Below are 18,474 nucleotides of genomic sequence, written 5' to 3' on the forward strand. Positions count from 1 at the left end.
GTGTTATTAGGGTGTCATTCTTGCATTACCAGTGTGTTATTTACACTTGCAAGGTATTATTTCAAAATTAATATTATTAGAATTGGACAATTACAACACCAATTTCGTTACTACTGTTTCGGAAATGTCGCTCATGTGGATGACACATCAGATACCTATTGAGAAAGCAAGTTACCATACAAAAGTTAGTAGCGTCTTTTGAAATGAAGATTGAAAATATTAGCGTAGCGTATATACTACGTTTTAAATAGATGTACATAATTAATTATTAATAATTAATAAACATGTTTAGATGGTAGAGTTACAATTTGTAAAAATTGAAGAATTTCCAAAAGCTTGAATCACATACGTATTTGTAGAAAATTCATATAAAGTAATCCGTTAATACATACCTGCATCATGTTAATTTTGATGGGACTTTCATGAAACAACCAAATTCACATCTCATCCCATTTATTTTTTATTTTGTCATTTATCTGTAATTAGCCGACCACAGAAAAAAAGTAGACAATTAAGTAAACAACTGCTGCAAATTACGACAACATTTTAATGAGCGTTTTATGTTCTTAAGTACCATATTTTCCATGACATCTAATTACTTTAGAAAGACTGGGACTGGGTGACTGGGAAGAATCTCATTGTTGAAAATAATGTTAATAGGAATAATAAAAATCACTATCATTACGACTTGGTAAAAATATATCCCAAATAGGTATATATGTTACGGGTATAATGTGTAGAGAGGCGAATGTACACATATACCGGTAAATGTGCATAGCAATCTTTTTCAATCATCGGTTTCACACATTCACCTTTCAAACATGGATTGTGTGCACATTTACCAGAGGCGGATGGTAATAGTGGATACGACTGAAGCCAACGCAGAATAACCGGGAAATCGTATCAATGATTTCGTTAACGGGTAAGCAAGGTTTTAATAAATGCAGTTGCGGAGGAAAATGCGAAACAAAGAAGTCCCAGTGTAGAACTTCACTGGTACTATGCAATTCCTGCAACCCCTGTCGCAATAAGGACTAAATAACTATTTGATTTTCTTTAAAAAAATGTATATTGTTGTTCCTTATATTTAGTTTATTTTCTATTGGAATTTGTTATTTTGTTGTTTTTTAAGAAACCATATTTTGATTATTTTGTATCTAATTACATACATTCGAGCATACATTGCATAAACCTATAACATCTTAGTAAGATCAATCACATTTTTATTTACTTAATACTTAAAATTAATTAACATGCTGAAGCCTGCTCCAGTTCACTAAATAGTGGAATAAACATTACCAAGTACTATCGCGGCCAAAATACTTTGGTCGTCAAAGTGACATAAATGACATTCAATTGTAAAGCAAGCTTTAGGATGTTTAACCTTATTTTTTACTGTTGTCAAAATTATTTTAATCCATCAGTGTCATACGGGTGGGGTAAATCCCAGCCGCGGAGGCATGGTTCAAAAGCAAAAGATCAACATGGTCGCCGTTTAGACAACCCTCAGAAGCAAGTAAGACGATTCTATATTTTTCAAAAACTGAATATGCCATATTTTTGACAAGAATAATTTGAAATTTTCATGTATATTGACATTAATACTTTATTTACATTTGAAGTGTCAAAAAGTGACGACCAAAATATTTTGGCCGCGATAGTACTCGATTTTTTTGCAACCGACTGTACATATTTGCTAATTTTTCTTTTTTTTTTTCGTCTTAACCATAACCTCAACTTCGCAAATCTCAGTTTACGTAAAACTACCCAACAGCGCGCCATTTCGTATAAATCATAATTTTATACTAATAAAACAGAAATAAATCTTGCTATTATAAAAATAGATTTCTCACCGTTTCAAACGCCCAAAAGAAAATTCACGGCTTCAATTTTAAATTTTACAACTTCAAAATCCCTCTTTAGCAAGGTGAAGAACCTTTCTATAAAAAGATCGCTCAACTGTCAAATATAGGTTACCGGCGGTGATTTGTGTTGTGTTAAAATCCTGTTTCACAGTGTTTCCTCTATTAAAATAGACTGAGACAACGTCGAAGTAAGTAATTTAAATTGCTCTACAATTCGAACGCAAAAATATCGCCACATTGTTAACAGTTTTGTCGTATCGTTCGACATATTGATATTTGAGGTTAAGAAAGTTTCACGTGTTTGTTTGGAATTATTAGCCGACAATTCGTGAGGGTAGTACGATCGTTACGATTGTACGGCCTCGAGGCTTCATCGGGATACTTTAGAAAGTGGGTGGTTGAGATTTGAATTTATTTGATAATCTCATGAGGATTCCCGTGGCAAGAATAGAAACACGGACGTGGGTCAGTTGTCGCCATCTAGTGGCCCACCCAATGCGCGGTCTGTAATTTGAGTTAGCGGCATTTTTAAACTGTAACCGCGAATGAATTTAGAGTATCGGGATTTTTCCGTATAAAATATTGATTAAATCAGCGAATTTTGAAGTTATAACGGAGAATGTTGGAGCCCGCGGCAGTTGTGAGGTAAATTACATTAATATGAAAGTAGGAATTGATGGTAAATTCGAAATTGTAGCCTATGGAACGGTGAGCTTATTATTATGTTGTGCTTTTTTAAAAATGGTGAACGCTCTGCAAAATCCCTAAGTTACAATTTCGGTATCAGATTGAAAATTGCTATTTTGTGCAAATTAAGTTGCAGTCTGTGATGTGTGTTATTATTTGAACGCATAAGCACCGATTTGCATATCGGAAAATGGTTCGTTCGGTTGGCAAAAAGATCACTCGTGCACCTCGATAAGGGTTTAATTGTGTTCCGTTGCATCTTCCCAGATCATGCCACCCAAAAAAGTGCAAGAACCGGAGAGGAAGCCCATCATAGGCAGAGTTGGCACCAATTTGAGGGTCGGCATCGTCGGAATACCGAACGTGGGCAAGTCGACGTTCTTCAACGTGCTCACCAAAAGCTGGGCCCCGGCGGAAAACTTTCCCTTCTGCACGATAGACCCCAATGAAAATAAGTATTTTTTTTCTTTCTTGCAGTAGTCTGATAGTTACACATTTATTCGATCACCAAAGCATTACTCGCAACAAGTCACGTAAGCTGTAAATACACCTTTCGGCATAAAACTGCACATCAAGTTGAACGGAAAGGAGCTAAAATGACAGCATTTTTACGTAGAGAGCAACAATTGGAATTAAGTATCTCAACACTTTGAGTATTCTTTCTTTCCTTTATCTTTACCAGTCAGTTGTAAACATTTTCACCATCATTTTTTGAAATTTTGAAACTGACAAAAATGGAAAAATGAAAGTCAGGAGTAAATGAAAGATGGGTAAAATAATTTCATTTATTTTTATCGATCAAAATGACTATGTAGTAAAAACAATGATAATAGTAATGTTAATTTGTGTAATAGTAACGTACAGTACATATTAACAGAATACCAAAAATAATATGTACTAGAAATAACATTTGAAAAAATGATAAATGCAGTTTAATAAATTAACATACACCACACCATATGGATAATTAAAATTTTTAGTATTAAAAATGTCTTTACTGAATAAAGATGTCTATATTAGGAAATCTTTTTGTTTGTAAACTTTGATATAGGTACTCGTGAATAAGCTGATTCAAACTAGGTAGGTGCTTGTAGAGAGGGGAATATTTATTATATTTAATTTATTAACATGTTTTCAGCAATCATTCTGATAATAAATGTTTTCAATTATTCTTAAGGCCACATCAATCTAGTTTGAACAATCTAATGTTAAAGTTAATGTGCATAATGAACCTCCAGTAGAAAACAATATAACAAATATCAGTTAGTGAAAGTTTCTGAGAAGAATTTAAAATTTGTTGGCCACTTGTGTGCCATGTTAAACCAGGTTCAGTATAGACTGCAATGTTTTTTAATTTCTGTTTCGCTCTGAAGAATAAAGTTTTTTCAAAGTAAAAGAATCATATTCACTGTTTTCTCCATGTTTCATTGAAGAGTCGATTGCCATGGATTACGGATCACAGATCAGCTGTTTAAATATAACCTCACTTTTTGGATTGTTTGAGTCTTTACTCTGCAGACTGACGAGTGGTGCGTTCACAATCGACTCTTCAACGCCAACTTTGAAGAAATGTACATGAACTCCCAATATTATATGTATAGCAAGCAATTTTCTAGAACGGAATGGTATGTATCATCGGCTAATTTAAATCAAAAATAAATTTGGTTAAAAAGTATGTAGATCTTTTTTGACAGCCGTAACATATAGGGGAATCTTCGATTCTTGAGTATTGTTCTTTGAAATCATTTCTTTAAATAAAATTGAATTCTAGAATAGTAAATGGTAACTATCAACAAACAATGTGCAATATGATGTGATGTTTTTTGCTAAAGAATGAATTGCATGCGATTTTTTTTACAAAATTTGCAATAGATACATAATTGTTACAATCTTGTAATTCCACTGCTGGTGAACTTGAGGGAATCTATCAAATTCTCAGCATTGTTAAAAGCCACTTCATAAAAATGAAAACCATAATTAGATTTAATATAGTTATTGTTTATGTAGTTTATTATTAGACAAATTTTTGCATTTTTATAGCAAACTGGCGACCGTTAGAGCTACCCAGCAATTTAACATTTCTGCAATAATGTTCGTTAATGAATTTTGACAAATATTGGATGATTTGCCACTTGATTGCCCTGAAAACGATATAATGTAATTTATTATTGAAAAACATTGTAAAATTATAATTAAAATCTGTTTGAACAAAATAATATTGATATGTAGTTAGTTCAGAAAATAAAAATGTACCATTACTAGTGGTCAGTTGATACACACCACATTGTTTAAATTTACTATATAAGGTGATTCGTGAAATGTGATAAATATTACAACCTATGACAGGTCTCGACTTGTAAGCCACAGAAAAAGTAAGAAAATTATACTGCGAAAACACAACAAAAATGTAATCTAAAGGACTTTTCATAGTCATTGGAAAAGGTGCCGTTATGAAGCATTAACAAAAATTGCTTAACGACTAGACGAATAAGGATCAAGTCTGAGCATTTGACGAATTTTTCCTGCGAGATTTTCAACACAATGAACAGGACGTGAATAAATAAACAATTTTTTCAAGTAACAAAAAATCGCGGGAGTTTAAATCCGGTGAAAGAAGAGGCCATAAAACACGATAATTTCTCCCAGTCGATTTTTCGGGAAAGTTATGATTTAACCATTCAGACTGCATAATGAAGAGATACACCATCGTGCAAATACTATACAGTGAGCGGCAAAACTATGGAATAAATTCATTAAAAATTAAACAAATTTTTTTTTCAAAAAAATCTTTGGACAGGTCAATTTTAGTTTATAAAAATACATATTTTAATACAAAATTAAATTCCAAGCAGTCATTTGTTTTCGAGTTATGACGTCATCGATAGTTTTTTTTTAATGGAAACCCCCTATTTTTTTTCTTGATTCTGATAGCCCTTTTAATTGTCTAAACGCTAGTATAAAAATGTTGTTACCTTACATAAGGAAATTTTTGAGAAAAAAAAAATAGATGGAAAAAATAAATTTTGTAATTAACAAAAACAAGTGAAAAACTGTGTTAATAAGTACTTAAAATTATGGAATTAAATGTTCGAATTGCCATCCCCCAGGTTGTTGATAATAAGCAAGTTTATGAAGAAATTCCCCGTTTTAGTTTTATCTAGTTTTATCCCCGCCCCAATCAAAATTAAAATTTCTATACGTTGTGTTTCTGTTAAATGAGCCATTTTCGAAAACGTTTTGTAAAACAAATAACACATACAAATGAAATTGACATTAACATTTGACTGTTTGATTTACCTACTTGATTTTTTGACCTGTTTTTGTTCGTTATAAAATTTATTTTTTTCAACTTTATTTTTTTTTTCTCAAAAGTTTCCTCATGTAAGGTAACAAAATTTTTATACTGTCGTTTAGACAATTAAAAGGGCTATCAGAATCAAGAAAAAAAATAGGGGGTTTCAATTTAAAAAAACTATCGATGACGTAATAACTCGAAAACAAATGACTCCTTGGAATTTTCTTTGGTACTAAAACATGTATTTTTATAAACTAAAATTGACCTGTCCAAAGATTTTTTTGAAAAAAATTTTGTTTAATTTTTAAGGAATTTATTCCATACCGCTCACTGTATAATATGTACCACGTTACGTTACCAGAGGACGTCTTCTGGGAGTTCATCTGTGTGTTGAACAAAAAATTCACCAGTCATTTGTCGAGCTAAAACATTAGTAACAACACCGATTTCCACTCACATTTATTGAAAACTTTTCTTGAAATTCTGTCTTGAACCACGTGCGGATTAAAACAACCACTTTTTATCAATACATAATTACACCTTCACCACTCATAGCACACTGAACAATTAGGTAAGTAAAATGATTCAAGGCTAACAAAATTGACCGGCTAAACATAACAAGAAACACTTTTTTGCTGTGCATTGCTGATAACAGCAAATTCATTACTTCATTAGTTTCTTTCAAATTATTCGAGCAGATGCAATTTTTTACGACAATTTTAAAATAAGATTTCTCGAATATCGTCGGACAAAGGATTTTTTTCGAATTTTTTCACGAACCTATAATTAGGGATCTTTCGTAGGTTCAAATATTTACCACACTTTGTGAATCACCTGGATAATAACATAACCCAGTATACGCTGAGATTCCTAATTCTAATAACATAACATTAACATAACAATAACAGGGAAACATTAATGTTGTTGAAATATACATTAATAAAGGTAATGTCCAATAAAATAAAGGATTCATTTCTGAAATGTTAGTGATTTTCTTTAAATCAATATATCTGTCAATTAAAACATTTCTTTTAATTAAAAGCATGGTCATATCTAGAATATTCTCTTTAATGTTGCTCGTTAAATCAGAAATACTGTAAACTTGAACTTTGTTTTAAAAATGTCAATTTACTGCCTAAAAATGCTTACCATTTCATACCTATATTTTTTTTTTAATATTTCGTCTTATTTCATTAAAAATGTCGACCGATCCATGAATTCGAAATCGAATGTCGTTACTTGAACTCCACGCTTGAACTGCATTTTAACAAAACACAGTTTAGGTCTTCACAGTTGACATTTTCTTGTAAACTATTGCAACGGTGGTTAAAGTTACACGAATTTAATTGCATACTACTCATAATTAGGATCTGACAAAAACTTGAAATTAACAACAAAATTAGATGTGGAGGCTACAGTTTTGAAAACCAAATCATTTTTAAAAAATCCTTTAAAAGGACGTAGATTTAGATCCCACAATTAAGCATATCAATCGCAAAAGACATGTCCAAAAAGTCTGGAAACATTCCTATAAAATAGAAACGAATGATTTTAGAGAAAAACGCAAAAACAGGTGAACTAGCGTTTTCAAAAAGCTTTCTGTTGATGGTATCTGTTTGCTGTTTTTGATGACCTTGAAAGAGTTATGATGTCATCAGAGGTTTTTTTTTAGTGGCAACGGCGCATTTTTACTACCGTTTTTAATAAATCAAAAAAAAATTCAATTTACATAAGAAAAACCTATTTTTTTTTTAACAACATAATAACTTTTTCAAGGTCATCGAAATGACCGAACAGACACTATGAGGAGAAAGCTTTTTTAAAACACTAATTGACCTGTCTTTAGATTTTTTTCATAAATTATGTTTTACGTTTTTATTTGGGTGTTTCAAGACTTTTTGGACAAACTGTATATACGGATTCAAATCCATGGTTGACTCGATTATAAATTAATTTGATCGCTCGATACAAAACTGTGCAGGTGATAATGATAAAGGTGCCAGGTGACAGTTTTTTTAGATATAAATTAATATACATATTATGGTGATTTTAAAAGGTTTATAACTTTTGAAAACCTGACAAAGAGACATTTTCGAGATGGCGATCTTGATTAAGATTTTTTGTTCCAAATTGAGATTTTGGATGTTTCCAAGTTAATTTTTATCAAACATTTTTGTCTGAGGGATGACTTTATTAATAATAGCAAATGAGTGATTTTGCGATAGTGCAGATAAAAAGAACACATACAAGTCAAGATTTAATTAGTTGAAATATAAAGACAAGACGAGTGCACCGCAACTACATTTACAGTATTACCACCCGGCAAATTATATTGAAACCTTGTCACTAGAACTAAAACAGCTGAATTCATAAACTTGTTTGTCAAATAAACAAGATTCACGTACACGTGTCAGAAATGGCAGAAAGCGATGGGTATATTAACAAAGAGAAGTTCTTTATGGGTTTTAAACCCGACCAAACGGTGATGATGAAGAAACGACTGCTCCGATACCTGCCTGGGCTTAAATTCGTCGAAGAGGAAGAAATAGTTTCAGACTTGCCTCCCGACGAATGGTACCCCATGGTGAATTCCTACTATCCTTTCACCGAAGACGTCGACGCCTTCGCCAGAGTAAACCATCTGATCGAGACGAAACGTTCTTTAGATTCACTTTCCGAGAAAATCGGTGACATTCCCATATTCGTAATAAACGAGTATGCTGAAAGAAAGGCGCAAAGACAGTACTTGCGTTGCAATCCTCTTTGCTTCGTGATTTTGGGCAAACCGGGTCTCGGTGAAGAGGAACTGGGTAGACGCTTGGCCAACTACTGGAAGTGCGTCTACGTCGACCCTCTGACTCTCCTGGAAGAGGAAATCGCGAGCGAGAGTCGCGCCGGACAATGTATAGAGTTCAATTTGAGATGTGGGCGTGCGATCGGAATTGATATTATGACGAGACTTCTAGCGAAGAAGGTGCAGACTCCTGAGGTGTTGCACAGGGGTTTCGTGATGTGCGGATTTCCTCTCGTACCGAACGACCTATACGAAGAAGACCCCATCTCTTCGGAATCTGCGATTTTTAACGTGAAAGAAATTTTCGAAGACATTATCGACCAGACCATCCACATCACAGACATTTCCGCCAAAGTGGAAGTTTCGATGGCCGGCTCGTCTAGGGGGGTTTCAGACGTAGCGGAAAAGGGATCTATAGCTGGAGAACATGAATCGGTAAACGAAAGCGAGATAAAGATGTCAATCGATTGGAGCATTGACAATCAGATCTGCGGTCCCACAGACATCTCCACAGATTTGGAGAAACAACTCAATTGCATCTTCGGTCTCTTTCACGAACCGTTCATGATAGTGTACATGTATGCAAGACATTCTGACGTTGTAGCCAAAAGAGACAACTATTTCTATGACATTTATTCCAAAAAGAACATAGACATGCAAAAGGTCAAATTGTTTTACGAGTTGGGTGCTACGAACGAACAACTGACCGAAGACTTGTTTGACGAAGGCAAGAATCCATTTGCCGAGAATCCCAATCTTAGACATCTTGTGCAGCTTCCCGAAAACATGCCGGCTCATGTGAGCACTCAACTGGACCGTTACCACAACACTATCGCCAACTTATTGGATTACCGCATCTTGTTGCACGACATCGAGTATTACATTAAACTGGACGGTAGAAACTTCATCTCGCAGATGATGACACAGCTGAAGTTACGCCTGAAAATTCTGTCTCTGCAAAGAGTTTTGATACCGAAGAGATTTACGAGTGATGTCTATGAAGATCCGGGTGAAGGTGTCGAACGTGTGGAAACGGAAGAGATGACTGTGGAAGAAGCTTTTCTCAAATTCTCCAGGCAGGGTATCGCCGGTCCCTTGTATAAGTGGATCTGGTCTGATTGGGGCTCTTTTTGTCCCGTTTCCATGACCCAAGGCATCTATCAGACAGGATCATCCAAGTATGCCGTTCATTTGTTCAATAAAATATACTTTCTTGCCGACGAGGAGGCCTGCCAGAAGTTTGTCGACAATCCCAGACCTTATCTCTTACCGCCATTTCCAAAACCTGGATCAAAGGTGTTTCTGTTTGGTCCTCCAGTGTGTGGAAAGTCGTCGGTGGCGCACTGTCTAGGTTATCTCCTCAATTCGAAAGTGTTAACTCCTGATGAAATGCACAACGAGTATTTCAGTCAAGCTATAAACGAATATCAAGATAAAGTTAAACAAGCTGCGATTGCGGAAGCTTTAGAGTTACTCAAGAAACGGAGTATCACGGAAGCGGAGGAGAAAAACGAAGAGAGGATGAAACAAATTGGAGAGTGGGAAGAACAGTCTCGGAATCTTCTTGAGAAATTGAGTGCAATTTACGAATGGCTGGAGAAAGAAAATGTCGCTGTGATATCCTCATTTCCTATTAAAATGGAGCAAGAAGTAAACGTAGAGATACGTAGCATGGATGAGGAGGGATTGATTCGTCAAAGACTTGAGTATCTTAATATTCCACATATCACGAGTCGCGAACATTGTGAACAGTTACTGGAAAATCGTGAAGTTTTGCACGAATGTATTCCATCTCACCTAAAGGACGAAGTCATTCCAGAATCGCCATCTGTTCTGGATCCGTTTGTTTTAAACTATGCCAACAGCAAAGTTGGAGAGATTGTCGTTGACGAAATAAGAAAAGAAGTAGCGGACAACATGTACGAAATGTACGTCCGCGGGATCAGATCCACCGAAGAAGGAGGCGGCGAACTCGACGGGTGGATTATCGACGGAATGACGACCGACATTAACCTGTTGACGCAAGTCTGCGAAGACTTCACCGTAGACGACGTCGTCATATTGACCACTTCTGACTACAATTACTTGTCAGAGCGATTCAAAATGGGTGAGAAGCACGTGATGAAGTTTCGCGATTTTCGAAATTTCTTTCTCTCAATTGGAGAAAAGGACGCCGCTTGGCGAGCACCGTCTGTCACCTCCACAGATTCGTACAAAAAACAGATCGTGGGCGATATTCTGAGTGACATTTTGAAATTTGATTTTGAAGAAGAACTAGTCGAGGCCAGTAAAGAAACCGTAGACAAAGAATACGAGGAAAAATTGAGGCTTTACGAAGAAGAAATAGTGATGGTTGAGTCATTTCTCGATGGTTTGGGAATACGACCGGTTTACGTCGACGTTAAAGACTTGTCCATTGTGGAACTGTTGAAAGAAGTGATTAACAGTTTGCAAGACAAGTATAGACGGCGTGCAAAGGAATTCACTGATGAAGATCGTGCCGAAGAATTGCAACAGATTCTGGCACAGACTGTTCACGGCACTGAAGGAGAAGGTGGTGGTAAGACAGATGGTGATCTGATTTCCAGATTTAGACAGTATGGAGATACTTACTACTATTGTCCTGTAACATTTGCTGACAAGTTTGTGCTTTGGCGAGGAAAAGAACAGTACGCTGCCAAGTTCAAAGAAAAAATTTATTTTATGGCGAACGAAGCAAACTACAAGAATTTCTTGAGATTTCCTAGGAAATATTTGCTTCAGAATTCCCCACCTGCTAGATTCCCGCCTCCGAGAGTTTGTGTGCTTGGTCTCTGTCATGATGAGAAAATAACTATTGCCAAAGCTCTTGCAAAAAATCTAGGAGTTCGCTACCTCAACTTTTTACAGTTGAAGAAGTCAGCAGTGGAAGCATTAAGTTCGACCAGTCTCTTATTCAGTCCGGAGGAACAAGAATTGCCGGACGCACTGATATTCGGATGGTACGACATGCTGTTTTCACGTCTTTGGTTTGAAGATGAATATAAGTACATCGGTTTTGTTCTCGACGATTTTCCAGGCAAACCTGCCGATCTCAATTACATGATTTTCCACCAAGCCATTCCAGATGTTATCATCTGCATTATGAGCAGTCGCGAGAACAACTTGAAAAATGAGTTGGAAAAATCTGTCGCAGAATGGAGACAAAAGATGGACAGAACTCGCAAAGAGGAAGCAATAATAAATTCGATAATACTTCAAGAGTGGGAAGATAAAAGAAAAGCGCGCTACAACGAACTGATGGAGATGAAGCGCGAGAATCGCTACACGAGGAGACTGTCCCATCAGGAAGGGTCAGAAGGAATCTCTCCAATCGCCGAAGAAGAAGCTTATGAACCCGGATTCATGTCGGACACCCAGATAAGTTTCGATTCAGTCGTTGAACAAGAAGAACACGACGAGACCATGCGGATTTTGGACGAAGAATTTCCAGAACCTGTGTTAGAAGAGACCACTGAAGAATCGGAAGAGGTCATAATTGAGAAGTTTACGGCAGAAATCGAAAAGAAATACGACGATTTTGTGGAGTCTTTCGACGAAATCAAAAGAATATGCGAGATGGAATTAATACCTTGCGTGGAAATTGACGGATCTCAAGAGATTGAAAAGGCGAAGAGACATGCGTATATCGTCGGCGACGAAATAAAATTTCGAGGTCCCTCGTTCTTCGAGCGTTGCTACGAGGTGTCTTTAGACGTCGCCGAGAAACTTCTAGAAAGCGGATATTATTTGTTGAGCTTTTACGGGAGAATTTGTCCGGTCCAGTATTACATAGGATACAATCCCCTCCACATGTACATCGCCAGCGAACAGAAAAATAATCTATATCCTGTCATTCACCGCCAGTACATCTATTTTCTTGACGGTAAGAAGAACCGCGATCAGTTCATGAAGAACCCACTGAAATATACCGTACTTCAGAATTTCAATTTTCCTCTGATACCGGTGCGAGTCGCCGTGATAGGGCCTCCAAAGTCTGGGAAAACTACTCTTGCAAATCGTTTCAGACGCGATTTGGGGTTCAAATTAGTGAGCCGTGGAGAAACTGCAAGGTACACCTTGTCAAATATCTTGTTCACTCAGTTGAACAATGCTCTTGGGGGAGTGTTAAGAAAAGGAGAAGAATTGAGCGATGAGATGGTTACGGATTGTGTACAGGCTGGGTCGTTTTGTGGCGAAGCCCTCTCGCAGGGTCTGATTTTCGACGGTTTTCCAAACTCCATAACAGAAATGAATTTGTTGTCCCGATTGGGACTAGTACCTCATTTAATCTTCGATCTCCAAGCAACAGACGAGACTGTCTTTAAACAAGCTGCTACTCCAAATAATAAGCACCCACAATACAGCCAACGTTTCATCCGACATCTCTTGGAGGAGTGGAAGAAGACTAAAGAAGAGTTTCGCGTTTGGTGTGATAAGGAATATCAAAATATTTTTAAGTTGCCGGTAGATCGGTGCATCTGGGGGGTGTGGAATCAAGCGAAAGAGGTGACTCTGTCGGTCATGTTCGAGCGTAAACACTACTATAAACACGTGAAGTCGGATTGGCCGTTGCGTCTGGCCAACATGATTGTCACCCCTTTGGAATTTCTGGAGCGGCAGAGCGGGTACAAGACTTACTGTCCCGCTTGTTTGTACTATTCGCGTACTTTGATGAACGGTGGAGATCCTCCAGATCGTACCGGTTTGGTTCAGTACCGAAACTTCTTCTACTGGCTGTGCGAGAAGCACATCGAAGAGTTTCTTAAGAATCCGGAGATGTTTCTTCCCCCTAGCAACGTGTGTCTGCCGCAGGAACTTCCGGTGGTACTCCAGTTAGACGAGCCACCGGAGAACGCGGTCGAAGACGGTTACTGCCTTGTATGCTATCAGAAGAACTTTCCTAAGAAAACTCTCAATAAAGGGTGTACCGAGTACGCGGTCATGTACCGGAACAAGATCTATTTGTTCGATACTCCTGATTGTTTGGCCACGTTCATGGCAACTCCGGAGAAGCTGTACCATTTGTCGTTTAATTTCAAAGAACCAGATGTCCCTGGGACTCTACAGTACCGGGATCTTCCCGTTTTGGGGTTGTTGGAGCAGTACGTCGCGAGGACAATTGTGCGAGCTGTAAATCACGTAAATGTGTACAGACCGATCATTCCTGGACTGAGTATTTCTCAGGCTGCTTTGATCTGTACCGGGTTGAATTTGAAAGTTTACAACCCCAATGCGTCTCTGCACGATCGTCCCAAGTACGAACAAGCTTTGCAAACTTTTCACCAGAAGCGGACGGATCTGATCAAGTATCTTGACATGATGAAGAAGTATCTGAATCCGTGCGTGTGGTACGAGGAACCGGATACTCCTTCGTCATGTGAGGAGGAAGTCGACGAAGACGCGTCCCTCCTCAGAGTGTATTCTTCGGTCATATGATTTGTATTACGATTTGTTTGCGTTGAATATAATTTTAGCGTTTGTTGTGGTCGTTTTCACTTGTTGATGTTTCAGCACGTCGAGTACCTGTCCCGGACGAGAGATTCGACTATCTTTGTGAATACTTCAAGCCGCTCAGGTGAGTTTTGTTCGCTAATGACCGTCGGCTATCAAATTGATACTTTGAAAGTGAGTTTGTTGTTAAATCATAGATGACGGCACTCCGTCAATTTGGGTTAAATGGTTAAGTGATTGGGTAACGGTAGTTCCGAGATTTTTGGAATATCTTTGGACGGTGTGTCCTAATATTTGTGTAGAGTTCCCACCGTCGTTTCGGCGCCGTTAAATTGGCGGCACCCTTATTAGAGGAGACTACCGCAATTACCTCGATGGACAATACGAGCCGAGTTGGCCGAGACCATTTGAATATCCCCGAGAATTAGAATAATATTCGTGGTTGCTCATCCATTAGGCATTTCGGGGAAATGCAAATTGACTCGGAGCTGTCGTGGTGTGAAACGCCTCTCATTTATCAATAAATCCAGAATATGAGCGCATTAAAGCCAATTACGACACATCTTTCGTGTACAATTCGAGCCGATCTAATCGCGTGTCAAAGGCCATAGACGGCGGCCTGAAAGCTGTGCGATTGGATGGAACATTATACGGCAGTTGACGGACCGTCAGTCGACACGAGAAGGATAATAAAGCCGATTACCTTACACAGTCGTAAGGACTCGCCTTGTTTTCCATTATTTGCCAAAACGGCAAATTACCAGTTAGAATGGATTCGAGAGCGCCACACTTTTCACTCAAAAATTCAATCGCGGCTTGATTATAGGTCATTAAAACCGTCTCCGGCTTCTGCCCTTCCTGAATCGACACAGTCTAGACTAGATTAGTTCTCGTCTATTCGGATTTCATTTCGTGTAAACGATTGTCCGTTTGGTGGAGAAGAAGATATCCATCCCGTCGAAAAAAGAATTAAAATCTAATTTACGTTGTCTTTCGATTTTTCGCATTCCAGCTACGTTTCGGCCTAATCGTATTTTAATTGGGTAAATAAAATATGGACATAATTGAGGATTAATATGCGGGCGTGGTGGTTGGTAAATAAATAAAACTCCGGTAATGACCACGGAACATTACTCCATTATGATGTTGAGCTGCAACGAACTAATTCCAATAGAAATTGTACCTAATTTTATTGTTCAGTTCAACATTTTAGGAATGTGGCTTTCGTCAAGTGTTTAACACGAAATTCATCACAGGCAAATTTTGAATACACTTTTAAATGCATATTTTGTTGGTAATCCTTATTGGATTGCTTTAAACATTGTAACAAAAATATTCACTGAATATTTAAAATCACTGGAAGAGATGATAATGTAGAAAATTCTACTACAAAAATCTTTACAGTGCCACAGAAATTTTATCGTATTTAAATCTGGGCTTTGGAGAGACTAGTTGATATTTTTCAAAATTTTTCTTTACAATTTAAGTACCGCTTTCAAAAGCAAGATGTACGTGTGAAAACAGTACCCTAATAGTTATTTACATTAGAGTACGGTAGGTGTATTTTTCCAGCGCGACAACTAGGTTCGAGGCGAAGCCGAGTGCCTGATTATTTGGAGTAGGTTTTTGATAATAATTTTTTTCTAAAAACAAAACTTAATTCCACGTATGGCAACGTTTAACACGAAATTCATCACAGGCATATTTTGATGAGGACATTTTTGAATACACTTTTAAATACATATTTTGTTGATAATCCTTATTTGATTGTTTTAAATATTGTAACAAAAATATGGAATAAAATTTATTAGTTACCACTTTAAAATCACAGGAAGAGATAAAAAGAACAAATATAACATATAGAAAATGCTACAAAAAATCTTTATAGTGCCACAGAAATTTTATCGAAGGTAAAATAACAAGACCTAATTTTTTTATCACATGTTATATCGCAAGTGCAAAAATTTTTATCGGAAATTTTTTTGCGAATGAACGAAAACATCCATAAATGAGGTCAGAAGACCGATTATTAGCAAATAAGAGCACGAGACGAAGTCGAGGGCTTTTATTTGATAATAATTGGTCTTCTGACCGAATAATTTATGGATGTTAGAGTTCATTAGCAAAAAGTTTGCCGATATTAAAATTTTGCACGAGGGGTATACGGCTGATTATTTCCTGAATAGAATGAAAACAAACGCATTATTTCCAATCTTTTTATTTAAAATAATTTATTTAAAAAAAAATCAGGTACCGACATTTTTTATCCGATTATTGCACAGTGTGCATTTTAGAGAAATTTTATGGGGTTATTTTTTGTTTTCTCGTTTTGATTGGTCAATATTTGTCACGCAATTGGTTGCTAAACATATGAAGGAAATAATCAGATTTAAAAAATTAGGTCGCCTTATTTTTGGTAAGATTAATTCCAGAATACAAACTTTAACGTTAATTATTTATTTATAATACTTACAGTTATTAAAAACACAATTATTAAAAACAATTTGAGAATCTGACAGAAGTAACATGAAATTTTATCCGCTTTTGACAGGAGACAGACTAGGAGGACGATTTATCCGCAATAAACATTTTTGATTGGATGAAAGCAAGCGCTCTGATTCTCTGAACACGCACATTTGATGTATGTGGGAATTAATCGTGTTTAAATCTGGGCTTTGGAGAGACTATTTGATGTTTTTCAAAAATGTTCTTTACATTTTACATACCATTTTCAAAGGCAAGATGTACGTATGAAAACATTACCCTAATAGTTATTTACATTAGAGTACGGTAGGTGTATTTTCCAGCACGACAACTAGGTGTCAGGTTCGAGGCGAAGCCGAGTGGCTGATTAGTCGGAGTAGGTTTTTGATAATAATTTTTTTCGAGGAACAAAACTTCCACATCTCGAAGAAAGAAAGAGAATAATTCAGTAATCCAAAGAAACAGGATTAAAATGGAGTCAGTAAAATTTGCCTTTTAATTTTTTTAAGAATGATCTTATTCACAATCGCTTTTGTGTAAAAGTAGGTAGGCAGTCTAAATTCCAATTTATTGTGCAATTCGACTTTGAACTCGTGTGCACTTTCTCGAACGCCACTTCGAACACGATCCTGGGTCTGTTGCCGTGACAGATGTGCGTTGATAAAGCCAATATTTCCCTTAAAAGTCGCCCCGTTTTATGTAATAATCACGTAAATTAAATGCGGTTTCAAAGGCGGAGCGTCGTCGGGGTTACAACGATGGCGCCGACGGCGACGTCGCATGTCCCCGACAAAATAATTTTATGCCGAAGGGAAGACCGTTGCCCATAAACGAGATATTCAATTAACGCACCGACGATTAAAACGTTTTTTGTGGACAATGATCATGAAAAAATAGACGGGAGGCGAGTCCGGCGGCTCGTTTCACCCGGAGGCGTTTGTTCGGTTGTCCTATCTTTATGTGAAAATAAATTGCTAAATCGCGACAAATTATAGGCTAAGACTCGCCATTACTACGGTGAAGAGGTCCAATTTGTCCCATTTTGTCGAATTTCTATTATTACGGATCGTTTTCATTTCGACCATGGTCGAGCTTTGAGCGCAATTACGCATGGAACGACCGCCGCCCGTTCGGTTTATTTTATTTTTTTTTTCATTAATCGTTAGTGCCAGGGTTTTTTTTTTTAATTTGAGATAAAATAGCGTCCAAGGAATTGCCGTCCTAAATTATTGTATCTGGCATTTAATGAACAGAGGAACGTACAATGTAGGACATTATTTATGGGCGCCCCATTAAAGGAGCATATTCTGTAAGTATGTCGGAGGCCAACATGAAAGCCAATAATCGTTATTTATCCGTCGAGAGCGCAATAAAATTATTGTGATTCAGCCAGAATTGCCCGGAATGAGCGCGATTTCGTTCAACATTTGAATATCTGGCGTCTTTTTACGGCAGATTGCGCTGCGCCGGGGCCCCCATAAAATAAAATTGGGGAGAAAACGTCAGTAAAACGCCGTGTAGGAGAGCGTCTCTCTCCCGGCCAATCTGCAAGTCTGATGAGGTCAGCAGAGCGGGACACAAAGGATCTTCATTAAGTTCAGATCAAAGGGTGCTGATGTAGTCCGTTGTGTGCGAACTCTGGATAAACATAAAGCAATAATGCGCCCGACAAACATAAACGTTAAAACCGTCAAATTTGTCCCGGAACAAACAATTTTTTTTCGTCCGCAGCAAAGTCCCGGCCTTCCTGAACGTCGTCGACATAGCCGGCCTGGTGAAGGGAGCGTCGGAGGGACAGGGATTGGGCAATGCCTTCCTCAGTCACATCAGCGCCTGCGACGCCATCTTCCATCTGTGCCGTAAGACAAGGTCGGCTT

At 37.3% G+C, this 18,474-nt stretch overlaps 2 protein-coding genes across 2 annotated transcripts in view; both read left to right on the forward strand.

Moving 5' to 3' along the window:
• The first annotated feature begins 1,893 nt into the window (after positions 1-1,893).
• Positions 1,894-18,474, forward strand: part of LOC138127128 (obg-like ATPase 1) — a 29,742-nt gene continuing 13,161 nt past the window's right edge. The window contains exons 1-4 of the mRNA XM_069042989.1: positions 1,894-2,053; positions 2,820-3,003; positions 14,177-14,237; positions 18,329-18,456. Of these exons, the coding sequence (XP_068899090.1) occupies positions 2,823-3,003; positions 14,177-14,237; positions 18,329-18,456 (370 nt within the window). The 5' untranslated portion in view covers positions 1,894-2,053; positions 2,820-2,822. The remainder of the gene's footprint in view (positions 2,054-2,819; positions 3,004-14,176; positions 14,238-18,328; positions 18,457-18,474) is intronic.
• On the forward strand, positions 6,160-14,138 carry LOC138127125 (adenylate kinase 9-like). Its single transcript, XM_069042983.1, has one exon. It carries the CDS (start codon positions 8,264-8,266, stop codon positions 14,096-14,098), a length of 5,835 nt encoding a protein of 1,944 aa, XP_068899084.1. The 5' UTR covers positions 6,160-8,263; the 3' UTR covers positions 14,099-14,138.

This window comes from Tenebrio molitor, chromosome 3, assembly GCF_963966145.1.
Source record: "Tenebrio molitor chromosome 3, icTenMoli1.1, whole genome shotgun sequence".
NCBI classification, from domain to species: domain Eukaryota; kingdom Metazoa; phylum Arthropoda; class Insecta; order Coleoptera; family Tenebrionidae; genus Tenebrio; species Tenebrio molitor.